Raw genomic sequence first — 18,455 nt, 5'->3', positions numbered from 1 at the left:
GGGCCTGCGAGGCTGGGTCAATGGGCCGGGTGGGTACAGGTTGAGTTATTTTTTCTTTCAATTTCAGAGAGGAATGGGGCAAAGGGGCATTGAGCTTCTGAACAATGATAAGAAATATAACTTTACTTTTTAATGTTTATAGAAATTATATATTCTTCCCTCTTATAAAAATATTTAATTACAAAGTTACTCTACTTTAGTTAAGATATTAACTCTTATTGAATTAAATTAACTCAAACTAAAACTAAACATCTAATTAAAATATGCTATATATATATATATATATATATAATAATGTTAAGTGCATATTAAAATTAATATAAAATATATATTAAAATACAAAATATACATTAAAATGAGTTAAATTATTTATATATTTATATATAAATATATAGTAGTTAAAATTTATAGCTGATTTTAATAATATGTAAATAACATTTTTGATATACAATAAGTATGCTAAACATACGCTAAAATTAATTATTAATATAAAATATATATTAAAATATAAAATACACATTAAAAATAAGTTAAACTACACGCATAATATTTTTATTTACAATATAGTCGTAAAGAGTATATTATGTAGTTTCTTTTTTGAAAAATAATAGGCCCTTTTAATTTTTGGTAAATTTTAACTCAACATTATCACAACGAAGCAACTTAACCTGGGTGGAAATTCAAGGAAAGATTTTGAATTGAATGAATGGAAAATTATTGGAAACACCGACTGTTAACAAAATAATAATGCAAGGATCTTGAGTGTCACTTGTCCTATAGTACATGTCTCCTTGGACACTAACAACAGAAAGATGAGGAATGTCGAATAGATACAACCAAATTCGCATTGCCATTACAAGGCTATATTATCAATGCAAAGACAAAAGATTACAATTTTCATCGAATCATGTATACTAGATAGAAGAGTCTCTGTCAAATTGGTACACTCTTGTAGTGGGCTATAACATTTTGTAGAGACATTTTGTGGCTGCTAAAGATGTTATAGTAGTTAAGTAGGGTTTTTTTATATTCTACTTTATTCAGCAACAAAACATGGCTGCTAAATAAAATTCACTATACTATAGCAAAAAAAAAAAAAATTGTAGCAATGAGTATAGATTAGAAATGAAGCTGAAAATTTATATCTTTTGGCAGCGAATCAAAATGTGGTTAAAATGATCTTTAGGAACAAATTCTAGCCAATGCAGCAACGTGTATGTGTAGCAACATTTTTTGCTGCAAAAGTATTCAATTGCAAGCAAAGTTATTGTTTGCAAATTGCAACAACTTTTTCGTTGCAAAAAATGTTATCCCGTATATTGAGACTAGTTAAAACTTGGGGTGAATTAATATGTGCTTTTCTATTTCCTTTTTCCAAGGCTCGAATTAAATACTTTTGATTTTAATAACATTTTTTTTTTTTGTTTAGGTGGTTTTATCTCTGGTAGATACTCTCATAAGGTTGACATCTTTACATATAAAGATATATAGCATTATCGATCGTTAGATAGCTTTATATATTTAATTAAATATATTTAATAAATTATTTAAAAATTCACCATGTCATTTTTATGTGAAAATATCATTACATTAGTATTCTCCCTTATCTTTTTATTAGAGAGTTGTTAATTATACATTATATTAATTATTTGCAAGTATATATTTCAGATTTTATATTTTGTTTGATCTATCAATTAAGTATTTATCATTAAATATAATAACTAATTTTTCATTAGTTTGTAGGCACCTAAATAATTATAAGTTGAAAAAAATATTTTAAATTTCTTTTATATAAAACTTGCATATTAAATATCAAGAGTAAAGTATTAAATTGGTAACGTAATTCTGTTTTAATTCTTAAGGTTTAAAGTGTCCTATTTGAATCAAAAAAAATTTTATTTAGCTTCAATTTAGTCTCATCGGAGGACAAAGATAAATAATTAACGAAATGTCCTACATGACAACAGTATAAGAACAAGGTCGATAATTTAGAGAATAAATACAAGCTCCAAAGGCATAAAATTAACTGTGATGCATCAATACATTTATTTACCATTTTTCTTATAATTAAAATGAAATATTTTCTATAAAACTAAAAAAAAATGTTAAATACATGTATTGATGCATCCACGGTTGATTTTGTGCCTCTAGAACTTGTACTTATTCTCCAAATTATCGATTTTGTTCTTATACTACTGTCATGTAGGATATTTTGTTAATTATTTATCTTTGACCTCACGGTGGGACTAAATTGAAACTAAATAAAACTTTTTTGGATTCAAATAGGATACTTTAAACCTTAATGACCAAAACAGGATTACGCAAAAACGTAGAGAATTAATTTAGTACTTTACCCTAAATATCAATTATTAAACATTTTTAAAAATACATATATGCGTAAGTACTTTATTAATCAAAGCAAGTGAAAATTAAAATACGTTATATAAATAGTATTAAAAATAATTTATACAGAGCGAAAGTAGATAAAATTTTTGTCTTTGTATATTAAAAAAGTTAATAAAAAAATAGTATGGATATATTAATATATATCATTTTTTTAAGCATTGTTATTTTTCCATTATTAATGAGTAGAGCTTACAGTTCATACAGATGTGTGCAGCAGGTCGCTTATATGCACCACACTACTCACTTTATTCTTATCCTTGAGAAAGGATATGATGATTATTTTGTTATACATGACACTGATATAAGATAAGAACCATCAAGGCCTTAGCTATTGAATGATGGTGTATGAGAGAAAGCAAATTAAAGCATGCAATCAACAATATATTGTTGTGTCTTTCAATTTCCATGCATGCATATATATGTCCCTAGCTAGCTAGAATTTAGAATGGAAGGACCAAGAAAGTATGTCATGTGTCTCAACCAAGTCACCAGTGGCAGCAGTGAATCCAACAAAAACTTCTTCTGGCAAAACCTTAGTCAAGTCAATATCATGCACCAAACTCGAATCCGCTACCTTATCATGAAAAAACACGTTCACGCTCAATCGCTTAGCCCTAGAATCATAGCTTATGCGTGCAGTCACCTTGGTTCCATCAGGCTCAAATTCAATTAACCATGGCGCAGTAGCCACCGACTTAATGGACCCAACATCGATTCCCATATGAGATATCTGGTACGCTTCAATCGGGTCCCACTCGTTGTTGAAGCTGTCAAACTCAACAAGCACGATCTTATTATGACCATTATTGTCATTATTTATTAGGGCGTTTTGATGAGTGAAGATTCCTAGGAATCCACCACTGGAATCTTTTCTATCTGGGAGTTTGAAATCCGGTGGCATGAGGAAGAAGGCGAGACCATCGCCGTAGTTTGTTGCGCTATTCCTGTTGACGAGAAAGGTGAACTCTGTGGTGAAGTTTGCGACTTTGCGGTTGGGTTTGTCGTAAATGCGGATAAGTTGGAGGAATGCTGCTTGGCCAACACTGTGTTGGAGAGGGAATCCAGTTTTGTTCTTCTTTGTGAGTTTGATGACACCGTGTTTTATAGTGCCATCGTTGGCGAAACCTATGAAATCATCTGGGGTAAAACGGGGGAAGTTGAAAGACACGTCAAATGCTGATGATGATGATTTCACATTGATCACAAAGGAGAGGATTAAGATGAACGAAACGGCCGAGATGGGACTTACAGCCATGTCTTTTTTTTTAAATGGTGGTTTCTTTGGTTCAATGATAATGGTGCATGTTGAGAGCAGGTATAATATAAGGTTGAGTTATGATGTACGCCAAAATCAGTCATCAAAATCAGTTATCAGTATATAATATATACTAAAATATAAATATATATTGAAAATAAACTAAAACACATATATATTTATATACAAATACATTAGTGGCTAATTTTAATGTATAAATAATATTTTTGTATAGGGTTACTAGCTTACTTATTAATTTTCAAAAAGAAAAATACTATTTGAACACCAAAATTAGCCACCAAAATCAATCACTAATGTATTTATGTATAAATATATTTATAGTTTAATTTATTTTCAATGTGTATTTATATTCTAACATGTACACGTACCATAACCCTTTGAAATTATGTGAGACACAGCTAAGGAGAGAATTGAACATGCATTCGTTTCTGTATTTTTGTTTTAAAGACAGTTTCTAAATGTAGTTTGGGATTATAGTTATTAAAATCCAAATTATAATCAATTTGGTCAAAATATTAGATTAGTGGATAAAAAGGATAATTAAATCGTTAGATTGAAGGTTTAAGATACAGAATTTTCGACTATTTTTAATTTGCACCGGTCTCCTAGTTAATTTCAACAATTTATCCTACAATGAATTATTGTGATCTTGTGGATCGGAGCGACGTGGCTAACATCTTCCATTTTTTGTTGTACATTGCAAGACAAAATCTATAAATGCATCCAATTGCGCCAAAATTAGGGAGGTGCGCCCTTGTTAATTACAGCTAAAACTTGGAATTTCGGAATTGTTAATGTTATTTACTACGATAAAATTAAAAGCTTGTGAACAAAAAAGTAAGAACAAATTAAACAAAACCAGACATCAACTTACACAGCCCAATGTCGGAAAAATTATAGAGCACGTATTGAGTAAGCAAAACTCTAGTCCTGCTACTTCTTTGGATCAGAATTCAATTTAACCAAGGTATTAGCTTGCTTGTCTCATATGCATGGAACAATAGAAACGTAGATATTTTCTATGAATCGGAGATAGATATTAGATAGATAAAGCCAACTAGAACATCGACATCAATTATATTACAACTTACACGCTTATTCTTTTTACTAAACAATGTGTAGTGTTCTTTGTAAATAGAAAATAAAAAATAAAAATTATAGTTTATGTTTGCAAATTGCAAATATTATTGTTCATTGTTTAACAAGTGAAGACATTAGTTACATGATGAACAAGTGTAGACAAAATCAACGGCCAGTGTGAAGGCTCGTGGTTATAGAATCTTGCACTGATGGTGTTGGTGTTGGTGTTGGTGTAATAGTAGGATCATGGTATGTTGCAACAGGCCTCTTTGTTGGAAGGTTGATTGGCATGGCAGCTTCAAAATTAAGCACATGAACTGCTTGTCTTATTGACGGTCTCATAGTTGCATCAGGGTGAGCACACCATAGCCCCACAATCATCAAGCACTCTGCTTCCCTTTCATCAAAATCTTTCCCCAACCTCTCATCGACTGCCACAACCAGTTCTCCTCTTCCATAATGGTCCCAAACCCACTCAACCAACCCCTTTTCACCATCACAATCTTCCATCACATCAAGGGCTTTCTTCCCTGTGGCTATCTCCAATGACACCACACCAAAGCTGTACACATCAGATTCTTTACTTGCCCTTCCTGTGCTCACATATTCTGGTGCTAGGTACCCTAATGTTCCAGCTATCCCTGTTGTTTGGGGACCAAGTTCATGGTCCATGAGCTTGGCTAGTCCAAAGTCACCTAGCTTCACATTGAAGGTGGAATCCAGCATGACATTGCTTGATTTGATGTCCCTATGCACCACACACCTCTCCCATTCTTCATGAAGATATAGCACTGCAGATGCTAATCCAAGCCCTATCTTGTGCCTCACATTCCATGGGATTGGTGACTTTTTGCTACCAAATAGGTGAGAGTCAAGACTTCCATTCGGCATGAACTCGTAAACAAGCAAGAACTCCCCTGAAGTTATTAGAAGCTAGTTTAACAATTCTCATAATTAAGAGGATGTTTTAAGTTTAGAGTTTTAGTTTTTAAATTGGGTTTCTGAATCTTGATGTTAACATTTGCTACTTTCTTTCTTTGAGAGTCAAGTTGTATGCAAGAACTCACCTTTGTCATGGCACCAACCCAAGAGTTGCACAAGGTTCCTGTGTCTAAGTTGGCTAATGACTTTGACCTCAGTTACATACTCTTTCTTCCCTTGTCTAGATCCCCTTGATATCTTCTTCACAGCAACTGATAAGTCTTGATTTGCAAAGTAACCTCTGTAGACAGATCCAAACCCTCCTTTACCCAACAACCTGTCTTTGGAGAAGTTGTTGGTAACCAAAGCAAGTTCTTTGTACGAGAACCTTCTTGGTCCTGCTCCTCTTTCAAGGTCATCATTCATTGAGGTTAAATTCATAGCCTCTAATTGATCTTTCTTGCTTTTCTTCTTCCTCCTATTCCAAAGTACTCCAAATGCTGCAATTGCTCCCACTGCTAGAGCACTACAAGAAACAGTTAGAATCACTACTAACCTTGTCTTCTTTGAATTGTTTTCTTCAGCTCTGTCCAAAGTTGAGTTGAACTCCCATGACAGAAGAGTGTGAGTCTCTCCAAAGTAACCTGTTGCAGCAGAAAATCCAATTGTAACCCACTCAGGTACGACCCTTGTCAAATCAATTGCAAGAGAGAGACTAGTGTGTTCTTCAGGATCATATGAGTTTTGGTACTTCCAAGATACACTCAAGTTCTTAGTTGTGGAGTTGTAACTAATCCAAACATCAGCAGTATCTCCACTGTGTAAACTAGTATTCCAAGGGGTCCACTTTGTTGAAACAATTGAATTGTTGTTGATCCCAACATGCTGCACAGTTTCACCCCATTCAGAGTTTGGGTAAGAGTCAAACTCAACCAGGACAATTTGATTCTGTGCTGAATCCTTTGTTGTGGTGTTGAATAATCCAAGAAATCCACCAGAGGAATTGGGTGGGATTTCAAAATCAACAGGGGCAAGGAAGAATGCAAGACCATGGCCATAGGTGGTTTTATTTCCTGTGTCAATGATGAATGTATAGTGAGTTGTGAAATCAGTTAGTTTACCAGTTCTTGAGTCCCACAGTAACACCTTCTTGGAGTAAATGGTCCATCCAACTTGGCAAGTGTATAAGTCATTCACATTGAAATCAGCAGAACCATCCCTTGTTGCTGCAGATCCTAGGTAGAGTATGTTGGCATCACCAGGATTGAAAACAGGGATTTGGAATTGAATTGAGTAAGCAGGATGAAAAGAGAAGAAAATGGAGTATAAGATGATTAGTGGAATAAGGGTATGTGGATGATGATGGTGGAAAGTGGAAGCCATGCATTAGTTCCCTGAGTTTCAAGGAGATCAGAAAGGTTGAGTTTGGACATACGAACAAGACAATGCTGAGTCTTTACAGATAAATTAAACAATCTTATAACAAACAAAAAAGACAATAGAATGATAGATGATACTTGCGATAGATTTGACGAGGTTACATTATACTAATGTAGTAAATTAGTTTTCTTTGGACACACTTTAAAATTTAGCTTTAAGTGAAGGGTTACAACATGAACCGTGCACTGCACAATGAGATAATATTTTTAATGATGTCTTAAAGAACTTGGAGATAAAACTAAAATCACAACAAAACATAAAGAAACAACAACTAATGGAATAAGTCAATTATAGTTTTGTCAACGTTTGTGCCTGGAAATATATATAAAGGAACTAACTTCGAAGAAAATAAGAAGATCCGGCAGAGGTTGACTATGAGCTGCATTAAATTCTCGAAATTAAATAAATAAATAAAGGAATAAATTTTATTTGGAATAATTTATCTTTTTGATAAAATTGTAATCATCTAGTAATAAAATGTTAATCCCTATAGTTCAGAAAAAATTCAAATTATAAAACATATTTATATACTAATACTAATTGAGAGCAATGAAAGGGAATTAATATTATTTTTTCACAAGGACAACTTATATGATCATTATCACAGGTACCCTGATAATATAAAAAGATTATATGAAGATGATTTTTTTAGCTGGCACTATATATTTTATATACAGTCAACATTAATGAAATATTAATTAGTAGCAAGGAAACAATTCTGCGTTTTCTCAAAGTTGTAGTTTAATTTTCTGGTAGATTATACTTGGTTTGCAACAGTTAACATTTGAAGATGCAAGGAAATTGTTGAGAAACAGACTGCTAAGAGTAACATCATGAAAAAGTCATAATCTGACTTAAAAATCCAAAAATACTATTCATACACTAAAATGATCAACTAAAATCAGCTATCAACGTATTTGTGTATAAATATATGTGTGGTTTAATTTATTTTTAATGTATATTTATATTTCAATATATATTTTATACTAGTAGCTGATTTTGATGTACACGTAACATAATCGCTATAAATTTTAAGTCACTTTCTAATCAAGGTTATAAATTATTACTTATATCAATAAACACCATCAGGTAGAGTTGCCGACTTGCTGCTCGGCCTGCATTTTATATAAAGATAATTTTTTTTACAGTATATAAATATAATATTCACACTCGTTAAAAATCTTGAAAAGTGTCTTTATTATTTTGAATTCTGAAAAGATAATTTATTGTTAGTATTTAGATAAAATAAAAATAAAAACTCAAAGCATATAATTCACTAATACACTTTTTTTTTTAAACATTAATAATTTATTTATTTTTTTTCAAATGTGTTTGACAACTTCTAACTTTAGGCACTATAATATCACAAATTCAGTCACATTATAGTCTTATATACACTCATACGCATTATATTTTAAAAGTTTCTATTTACTATTTCTCAGTTAGGATTTTTTTTTTTTTTTTTTGTGGTGTACGATCTCAGTTAGATTTTGATTTTGGATGATCTGGTTATTCACTGGACAAATTAATTATCATTGTACAAAAGGCCTCGACCACAAGATTGAGGTTTTTAGATTAGCTTTTTTATTTGGACATTGGGCTTTGAGTCTAACTTTGTCTTAGCATTTGTCCAATTTATTTTTGGGGAGAGCAGGTATATTTTTTTTCCTCTAACCCATCTTGTTTCCTATTTGGTAACTTGGGCTATATACTATAAAAATGGGCTAAAGATTATTTCAATATTGAAAACACTTAAATACAATAGCAGTATAAACCTGTACTATGCAGTTGAGGCATAACTCTACAGATAAATTATATGCCCCTTAATCTGTTATATTTGAATTTAAACTTTGGTGAATACGTCAAATATTGAATATCAATTCTTTAGTGTTATATGAATGAATGTATAATGTGAGTATGTTGTGATGTTGTAATATTTAAGATTGAAGATTGTCCAATTCATCTAATTTTAAAAAAAAAAAGCATGTACTATGTGTAGATAAATTATTTCATTTTTCATTTTCTTTTTTCAAAGAAAAAAAAAGACAGAAGAAGAAGGAAAAAAAAATGTTCGGTTGGATTTGTAAACAATTAGCTCACCAGTCACCAATAACACAGTTAACTTCAAGCTCCAATTAGTGCTAATTGCAGCAAAATAACCGTAGGATACTTTCAAGCTCAATGAACAAATTAAATACACTTCATAACGTATCTCAAGCTTGCTTAATGAACAATTACAAATATATTTATAGATCATTTATCAAATAATTGAATCTCTCAAACACTAGGGAGCATATTATAACATAAAAACATAAATGATATGTTTGAATGAAGCGATTTACAAGTTCAAATAAATAACAAAAAAAAAGAAAAAAAAAATCTGGATCATGATAATAATGGTGTAGATCCAGTTTATAAAACCGTTGAAATTCTTAATTTATAGAAATATAATTTAATTTACAACCTTTAAGATATATAGATTTGTACATATATACCCTCAGATCCTTTAATTTGGTACTTGATAAGAAGGAAAAGGGAATACAAGTTGTCCTTCTTAGATAGTCAAAATTAATTAAACAAAAGTTTAATTACAGTATCACAAGGAATTGAAGCTAACAAGGAATATGTATATATAAGTAGTACTAATTAATTAATAATCCCACCTCTAAAATCTTGGAAGACATGGGAAAGCCTTCTAGCTTCCTCATCAAAATTCTGAGCGTAGCTGATAGGATCATACTGAAACGACAGAGCTTTATTGTTATTATTATTATTATTGGATCCACATCCACTAATGCACATGCTTGTCTTCTTGCTCTCCTTCATGAACCTCCTAAGGATTCTCCTCCACCTTCTTCCTCTAATCTTGTTGCTGGTTGTTTTGTTGCTTTTATGGTGGATTCTTGAGTACTGAAATTCATCGTGCACTGGAAAACATGCCGGTGACAACATGCACCCTAAGTACGAACCTCTCTTTGATGCTATGACATCCTTTTCCATTTTAGCTTTCTCTTATGTTTTTTGTTCGAAATTATTCACTCTTTGTTTTTAAGGTGGGTTTATATGTATGATTTTTTTTATTCCATCTTCTCTTTTTTTTTTTTTTAGTTTCTTATTGAATTGGACTGAGGATTAATTTATTACCATTTATATTTAGATTCTTAGTACTATACATATGTATTAGTTAGAAATAAATAACTATTTTATGAAGCTTTTTTTCTTTTTCATAATCTGAACATTGAACATGTATTAATTGTTTGCCATATTCGGATATTTTGTCTCGTTAATTAAAAACAATAGTTTGTCACTTGACACTTTTGTGGTTAAAATTAAGCTTATAATAATAACAAACTCAAGTATTTAGGACCATATTCATCTTATATGTATGTATGGACCACACTAAAATAAATGAGGGACAAGGGTCCTGCCAGTCTCACTTGCCCATGTGTTATGTACTTATGCATATTTCGTTATGATTGAGTAGTCAATTATTGATAATTTATATGTGAAGGCATCTAAGATCGCGAGAAAAAAAATATGGTACAGCCAATAATGATGAGTTATTCACGTCAATCTACCACTTCATTATTTATTAAACAGAGAATAAATATAGACAACTCAAGGATTCTCTCAATAGGAGAGCTTCTCTTCTCTCATTAGGAGAATTTTCTGTAAACTTTTAGGTTCTTCTTTAATAGAGAGTCTTTCTTCTCTCAATACACACAGTCATATCCTCACAAATATAGCATTAAATCTGAACCTTCTACAACGCTGAGAAACCTGAAATAGACAGTCATTTTACTCAAAAAATCACAATATGAACAGCATTGAAAGAAAAGTCATCAAGTTCAACAAACCTAGAGAGCTAGGGTACAAGAAAAATTGCTTAAATGTAGTAAGGAAGGTAATAAGTGAGAAAGAGATAAATTTCAAAACATACAAGAATGCGCTACTGAAAATGTAGGAAAACCCACAAGAAGTGGCAGTTATTGATATTGGATCAAAAAAGTTGTTATTCAGTTTCAAGGACAGGAAGAGAGGACTGCAGATTATGCAGAATGGCCCTTGGAATGTCAAAGGAAACATGGTCAACCTCAGATTATGGAGGGAGGGGGAATCGGTGTTTGAAGTGGATCATGACTTCATGGAATTTTGGATCCAAGTGCATGGTATCCCACATGACCTCATGGAAAAGGAGACAGACATTGTTATCGGAGAGATGCTGGGGGTTTTGGCTGAGGCAGAAGATCCAAAAGTCGATGGCGTTCTTAGGAGATCATATCTGAGGATAAGGGTTAGCATCAACATAACCAAGGCTCTGCCAACAGGATTCTAGCTCGACAGAGAGAAAATGCCACCACTGTGGGTCTTCTTCAAGTATGAAAGGCTACCAGATAGCTACTGTTTCAATTGTGGTATATTAGGACACGAGAAGAAATCGTGCAAAAACCCAACAGCAATGGCTTGCTGGGACCCATCCAAGAAGAAGTACTCACCAGGATTGGGAGTAACCCAATTTAGACCAAGTCCAACCATGAGAGGAGGAACTTCAAAACAATAGGGAGGGAAGGAGGCAGAGGAGGAACAGGCGTGTGAGCAAATGGGCCCTAGACGGGAGAGTGGTGATGAACAAAGCTCTGAGGAGAGTAGGATAAGGGCTAAGCAGGCACCGCAGCAGAAAATCAGGGAAGAAAGCGTATAGGAAAACCAAACAAGGAGAGAGGAAGAAATGGCAGAAGCAGGAGAGCAGGTAGAGGGAGTATCGAAAATCCCCGAATTTCAGGATGATAGGGATATGCTGTTTGACCTAGGAGCAGCGTTTAAATTTAAAAATCTTATTATGGATATAAGAGAAAGAAAGAATGAATGAGCCAGCAACACAAAGGCCCAGAAGGGACATAAGGGGAAAGAGGCCCAGAAGTCAAGTGGAAATGGACTAAGGAAGGATTTTGGGTCCATCCTAGACTTAAATCCTTTGAAAGCAGAGAATATTGAAGGGAGTGGGCTGAATAAAAACCCAAGAGAAGAAATGGAGGTGAACAGCTACAAAATTGAAAACTGGAAGTTGGGCCAGGAGAATAAAAGAGAAAAAAAATCATAGGTCAGGAATTAAAAAGACTCATGTTAGGAAGGAAGAAGGATGAGCAGGTTAGTAAAGGTAGAATGGAGAGTATGAATCACCAGGAAGTGAGGAGAAGAGGAATGCAAAATGATGAACTGAGCAAGCCATCTAAGGAGGCAAAGAACAGAGAGCTGGATTTGGTTAGTCAACATGTTAATCAGGGTGAAAATGTCTACTTTGTGGAATTAGCAAGTGATGAAGATGAAGACAAAGCAGTTGAAGAACAAGCTGAGTGGAAAGCACAGTTAGCCAAGAAATTGGAATTGAAGTTGAGTCTGAAAAGGAAAAGAGAGAACTGGTAGGTGCCAATGCTCACATACAAGGACAGGAAGGAGGAACAAGAGGACAAGGAGCTCAAGGAAATGAAGAATGGCAATACAGCTGTGGATACAGGGGAGTTTGAGTTAGCTATGCATGTGTCTAGGCAGAGTAGGGGAACACATATGGCTGAGGAGGCGGGCCTTAACATGCCCCAACCTCAGCCATGAGTATTATAAGTTAGAATTGTCGGGGAATAGCGGCTGCCCCGACAATTTCTGAGTTATATGAGATATGTAAAAAAGTAAGGCCGCTAATAGTGTTTTTAATGGAAACTAGGGCTAGAAAGGAAAAAATGGATAGGGTTAGAAGAAAGCTTAAGTTTGACTATATGTTTTGCGTGGAACCCCGGGGCTTGTCCGGCGGTCTAAGTTTGTTATGGAAATCTAATACTAATATTAATGTTTATGAGTTGTGTGATAATTACATTAAAGCAAATATTAACATTAACAATGATTTGAATTGGCAGGGTATTTTCGTGTATGGGAATCCAGTTTTTCAAAAGCGAAGGAGACTATGGCATGAGCTTACGGTAAGCAACATGAGTAAGGAAGTACCTCAAGCTTATTTGGGGGATTTCAATGATATTTTAAATCAATATGAGAAGGTAGGCATTCATCCACAACCTAGAATTTATTTAGAAACGTTTAGAAGGTTTGTAGATGATAATGATTTAATAGATATTGATCTTAAAGGCAATAAGTACACATGGTTTAGTAATCCAAGAAATAATGTTATCACTAGGAAAAGACTAGATAGAGTGTTAGTGAATTGGAAGTGGTTGCAAATATATCAGAATGTCAATTTAAGAGCCTCTCCAGCCGTTACTTCGGATCATTGTGCTTTAATTCTGGATACACAGCAGCGAGTTCGGATAAAAAAGGATTTCAAGTTCGAGGCCTATTGGGTAGAACATGAGGAGTGTAAAGAGGTCATCCAAAGGAGCTGGAAATGGGAAGATGGTAGTAGAAACTGTTGGAATCAATTCACAAAAAAGAGGAACAGATGCATTAGGGAGTTAATGGAATGGAGCAGTAGGAAGTTCAAAAGAGCAGATAAAAAGATAGAAAGGAAGAAAATAGAACTACATCAAATTCAAGAGGCAGGTATGACAGAAGAGGAGCAAAGAAGGGAGAGAGAATTAAAGAAGCAAATATCAGAGCTATGAAAACAAGAAGAGAAATATTGGGGGCAAAGATCAAGGCTAAAATAGTTAAAGTGGGGCGATAAAAATACAGCCTTCTTTCATGCGACAACTATTCAGAGAAGAATTAGGAATAGAATTGACAAATTGAGAGATGAGACAGGACAGTGGATTATAGGGGAAGCAAATATCATGAGATTGGTAGAAAGACATTTCACTAAGCTGTTTACGTCGGAAGGAAATAGGAACCTGGAGGAGTGTGTAACAGAAATTCCTAAGAGAGTCACAAGAGAGATGAATGAGGAGTTAATGGCGAACATCACTGATGAGGAAATAAAGGAAGCGGTGTTTATCATGGGATGCTTAAAAGCTCCAGGCCCAGATGGACTAAATGAATTATTTTTCAACAACACTGGGATATTTTGATAAAGCAGTGTGTGGAGTAGTCAAACAGATTTTTAGGGAAGGCAGCGTACCGGAGGACTTGGGAGAAACAACTGTTGTGTTGATTCCTAAAACGAGTCAACTAGAAAGCCTGAATCAACTTAGACCCATAAGCTGTTGCAACTTCGTGTACAAGATAGTGACGAGGGTCTTGGTGGGGAGGTTAAGGAGAGTTTTAGATGCTATTATATCTCCAGTCCAAAGTGCCTTTCTAAAAAGAAGACTTATACAGGACAATATAGTAATTGTGCAGGAAGCTTTTCATAAGTTAAACCAAAAAGGAAATCATGAAAGCAATGACATAGCCATCAAATTGGATATGAACAAGGCATATGACAGGCTGGAATGGAATTTTCTACAAAGGGTAATGGAAGAGTTTGGTTTTAGCAAAGATTGGGTCAAATTGATGATGAGTTGTGTGAAGAGTGCGAGTTATAGATTCAAAATAAATGGCAAGCTATCAACCAAGATCATTCCACAGAGAGGTCTCAGACAGGGAGATCCCCTATCGCCCTATTTATTTATTTTGGCTGCTGAGAGTTTTACTATTCTCATGGATAAGGCGAGGAAGGAAAATCTTATATCTGGAATTAGGCTTGCTCCAACAGCACCGGTCATTACTCATCTACTTTTTGCTGATGATTGTATTATTTTTGAAGGGGCACAAGAAGATGAGATTTATCAACTTATCCAAATTATAAATAAATATACAGAGGCATTAGGACAGAGAATTAACACTGACAAGTCCGGGCTGATATTTGGAAGGCAGGTATCAATACAAAGGAGGGTGAACATTGAGGAGATCACTGGAATGGCATCATGGGATGATCTGAGAAGATATCTAGGGCTACCAGCAAGATAGGGAAGATCCAAGAATAAGGCATTGGAGTGGATACAGGAGAAGATGCTGGACAAGTGCAAGGATGGAAAGAGAAGCTATTAAATCAAGCCGGAAATGAGGTTTTGATAAAAGCAGTAATACAGGCGATTCCTGTCTATGCTATGAATATCATTAAATTTCCCAAATCCTTTTGTAAGAGAATTGAAGCAGCAATAGCCAGATTCTGGTGGAGAAGCAATGGTAAGGAAAGAAGCATTCACTGGAAGAGTTGGGTAAAAATGACAAGGAGCAAAATAAATGGAGGTTTGGGATTCAAGGATTTAGAATGCCAGAACATAGCACACCTAGCTAAACAAGCTTGGAGGTTGTTAAAAGAGGAGGATGCTATATGGGTTCAGACTCTAAAGGCCATTTATTACCCGAATTGCAGCCTATGGGAGGTGGGAGTAGGTAGGAACGCTTCATGGATATGGGAGAGCTTGCTAGAGGGAAGGGATTTCCTTAGAAGGAAAGGAAGTTGGAGTATAGGGAATGGAGCGGAGGTAGATATTTGGGAAGACAATTGGGCGCTAGGGATAGGAAAATTGGGAAGAGGCGGAGCAATAGGTATTAGAAAAGTGAGTGAGCTGATTAGAGAAGGGGAGGGTTGGGATAGGAACAAGATTAAAGAAATATTTCATGGAAGTGTAGCTGAACTAATAACTAAGACTCCTATTAGCCTGATCAACAAGAAGGATCACTTTGTTTGGCAGCACAGAAAGGATGGACAGTACACTGTGAGAACCGGTTATCATGTCGCTAAGGAGGAGAAGGATTCGAAGGAAGAGGGAAGAATCTGCAAGGCTTCGACTAGTCAGGATTGGAGGGAGATCTGGGAAGCTATTTGGAGATTACCGGTGCCTCAAAAAGTTAGAATGTTTCTATGGAAAACAGTGCATAGAATTTTGCCAGTAAACACGAATCTGCACCAGCGGAGAATTACAATGACGCCCACATGCAGCATATGCCAGAAAGAGAATGAAACAATTGAACATGCGCTATTATTGTGTCCGTGGACTAGAGCAGTGTGGTTCGAATCCAGTATTCAAATTGTTCCTACGGCCTATAATGTAAGATCTTTTAGAGAATGGATAATGGATAAAATCAAAAGAATAAAGACTGAATCAGGGAGTGAACAAGAGAAAACTTTATGCAAGCTAGGATGTGTTTGTTGGTGCATATGGAAAGCAAGGAACCATCATATATTCCAGCAAACAGAAATCATCCCACAAAAGGTAATAACTCAATCAGAATATCTAACAGCAGAATTTCATAAGGCAACACAGGAATCCAGTAAAGCAAACATTCCAGATACAGGCAGGGGCGGTGTGAGAAAAAGAATTACCTGGAGACCGCCGCCAAAGAATAGGTTGAAAGTGAACACAGACGCAGCTTTCTACCAGGATACCGGTACAGCAGCTCTAGCAGCAAAAGTAAGGGACTGGCAAGGAAAAGTCATAACTGGGACAACAGCAACATTCAAGACAATATCACCATTAATTGCGGAAGCTCAAGCATACAGAGAAGCACTCGTACTTATTAAGAATCTTCAGATACCCAATTGCATAATTGAAACTGACAGCTTACCTCTGGTTCAGGCAATCAAGGCTAGAACGCTTATAGCGAAAGCAGATGCTATCATTCGAGATATTCTCCAACTGCTGGAAGAGGCTCCAGATGTGGGAGTTACCTGGACTCCAAGGGGTGGCAACAAATTAGCTCACCAACTGGCAGCGATGGCAGCGGGGAATAATCTTGGGAGACAATGGACAATGAACCCACCTACTCAATTAAGGAATACAATCAGATCAGAAGCAAGTCTCGCAACAATTCAGCATATTCAAGATATACAGAATCCAGCCAACAACAATTCCGATTCAATCACCCATCAAGAATTGCATCAAGAATTGCAAATTGAAGAGACGTTACCTGGAGGGGTGAAAACGGAAACCCGAGACAAGCCATCAGCGATAATCAAGGAGCACCATCGCCTCAAAGCAATGCACCTATCCACCAATGACAGCCACAAGATAGTCTCTGATAGAGCAGATAAGGACAGAGGAGGAGGCGCAGTCGATCGGGCAGAGATTCAGAAGGAGGTATGCCGGAGAGTGGGTAGCAATCTTCAACCCAAGGATCCGACGGATGTTGCAAGGCAGATCCGATTGAAGGCTAAGGATAGAGGAGCAGCGCGTGAAATGGGGTTTGGAAGGAGGCAAAGGGACGCAGATCAGGAGGAAAAACCCGTCGTGAGGCGCAGCAACGGCCTACTTCAGCACGAAACCTTCAAGATTAGAGACGATAGAGGCAATGGGAGAGGAAGAGCCCGGAATCATGAACATGCACAATCGCTGGAGGAGGAGAACACAACGCTGGATAGCTCGTAGTGAAGGAGGGAGAAGACCAGGCTGAGGCGTTGAGGGTCAGATTGTATCCGGGTCGGGCACGAGTTTGGGTGGGTTACGGGTCTCTTAGCTTCAGGTGCCTTGGGCCGGGTTGTTTGGCTGGTCCAAGGCCACGTCCAAAAAAAAAAAACAGAGAATAAATATCTCTATTTCTTTTATGAGTAATGCTAGAGACAGTAGAGAGCGAATTTTTTAATCAATAATACTAGTCAATTATTTTTAATTTATTTTATTTATTTAAAATTTTATGTCATAAATCATAAATTTTTAATTCAAAATTAAAATTATAAATTTTAAACCTAAACAACTAAAAGTTGGTTCATCGTGTTTTTTTCTTTTATATTTTATGTGCATTGTGTTGTTCAAGCAAAGAGATAGTGTTAATAACTTCTTACATTATCAACAAAAGAAAGAGAAAGTATAGCAAAAGAAATTATACTGGATCCAAGTTTTTGGTATTATTATTAGGATTAAGTACTTTTTTCGCTCTTAATGTTTTGGGTAAAAATTAAAATTGTCTTTGACTTTTTTTGTTATTAAAATCATTCTCAACGTTATAAAACATTATAAAATCATCCTTTTGTTCATAAACAATATTTTTTAGACAATTTTACCCTTAAACAAAAATTGAAAAACCATCTCTACCCTCACCACTAACCTTTGCATCATCATCACCAATGCTATGCATCTCTTTCTCTCTTTTCTTACGGCCACCACCACTGCCACCATAACCATCACCATTAGCATCATAACTATCACACCTTTCTCTCTATTACCAATTCATCATCCTAAATCACTACCATCCACTCACTACCCCCAACTCTTTTCTTTCCACCTAAACCCTTTTTTTGTGCAACAATTCAACAATTTAACAAAAATATCAACCGCAATCATCAACAAAACAAGTTTATCAAAAATTTCAAATTAAAAAATAATTCAACAATCATCAACTGTAATTTCAAATAAAAAAATCAGCAACAACGGAAATTAAAAAAATTAGAAAGAAAGAAACGATGTTT

At 35.0% G+C, this 18,455-nt stretch overlaps 3 protein-coding genes across 3 annotated transcripts; 1 reads left to right on the top strand and 2 right to left on the bottom strand.

Annotated features, from left to right (window-relative positions):
* Positions 1 to 2,839: 2,839 nt before the first annotated feature.
* On the bottom strand, positions 2,840 to 3,661 carry LOC110269827 (lectin 11-like). Its single transcript, XM_021117613.2, has one exon. The coding sequence runs from the start codon at positions 3,659 to 3,661 to the stop codon at positions 2,840 to 2,842; it is 822 nt and encodes a 273-aa protein (XP_020973272.1).
* A 1,144-nt stretch (positions 3,662 to 4,805) lies between these two features.
* Positions 4,806 to 7,184, bottom strand: LOC107631387 (L-type lectin-domain containing receptor kinase IX.1). Its single transcript, XM_016334817.3, has 2 exons — positions 5,830 to 7,184; positions 4,806 to 5,679 (listed from the first exon to the last, which is right to left on the bottom strand). Exons 1-2 carry the CDS (start codon positions 7,064 to 7,066, stop codon positions 4,928 to 4,930), a joined length of 1,989 nt encoding a protein of 662 aa, XP_016190303.1. The 5' UTR covers positions 7,067 to 7,184; the 3' UTR covers positions 4,806 to 4,927.
* Positions 7,185 to 12,858: 5,674 nt separating this feature from the next.
* Positions 12,859 to 14,133, top strand: LOC148572563 (uncharacterized). Its single transcript, XM_088507592.1, has 2 exons — positions 12,859 to 13,669; positions 13,802 to 14,133. The coding sequence occupies exons 1-2, from the start codon at positions 12,859 to 12,861 to the stop codon at positions 14,131 to 14,133; spliced, it is 1,143 nt and encodes a 380-aa protein (XP_088363718.1).
* The last annotated feature ends 4,322 nt before the right edge of the window (positions 14,134 to 18,455 follow it).

This window comes from Arachis ipaensis, chromosome B3 (assembly GCF_059453495.1).
Source record: "Arachis ipaensis isolate K30076 ecotype BB chromosome B3, ASM5945349v1, whole genome shotgun sequence".
NCBI classification, from domain to species: Eukaryota; Viridiplantae; Streptophyta; class Magnoliopsida; order Fabales; family Fabaceae; genus Arachis; species Arachis ipaensis.
The sequence above is the reverse complement of the archived record's forward strand: the minus strand, read 5'-3'. Positions and strand labels throughout refer to the sequence as shown.

Excerpts from the sequence above, each read along its gene's own strand:
- LOC110269827 (XM_021117613.2), bottom strand. The coding sequence starts at position 3,661 with ATGGCTGTAAGTCCCATCTCGGCCGTTTCGTTCATCTTAATCCTCTCC.
- LOC107631387 (XM_016334817.3), bottom strand. The coding sequence starts at position 7,066 with ATGGCTTCCACTTTCCACCATCATCATCCACATACCCTTATTCCACTA. Across the intron at positions 5,680-5,829 it reads GGGTTGGTGCCATGACAAAG|GGGAGTTCTTGCTTGTTTAC; the intron begins GTGAGTTCTTGC and ends TAATAACTTCAG.
- LOC148572563 (XM_088507592.1), top strand. The coding sequence starts at position 12,859 with ATGGATAGGGTTAGAAGAAAGCTTAAGTTTGACTATATGTTTTGCGTG. Across the intron at positions 13,670-13,801 it reads ACATCAAATTCAAGAGGCAG|CCTTCTTTCATGCGACAACT; the intron begins GTATGACAGAAG and ends ATAAAAATACAG.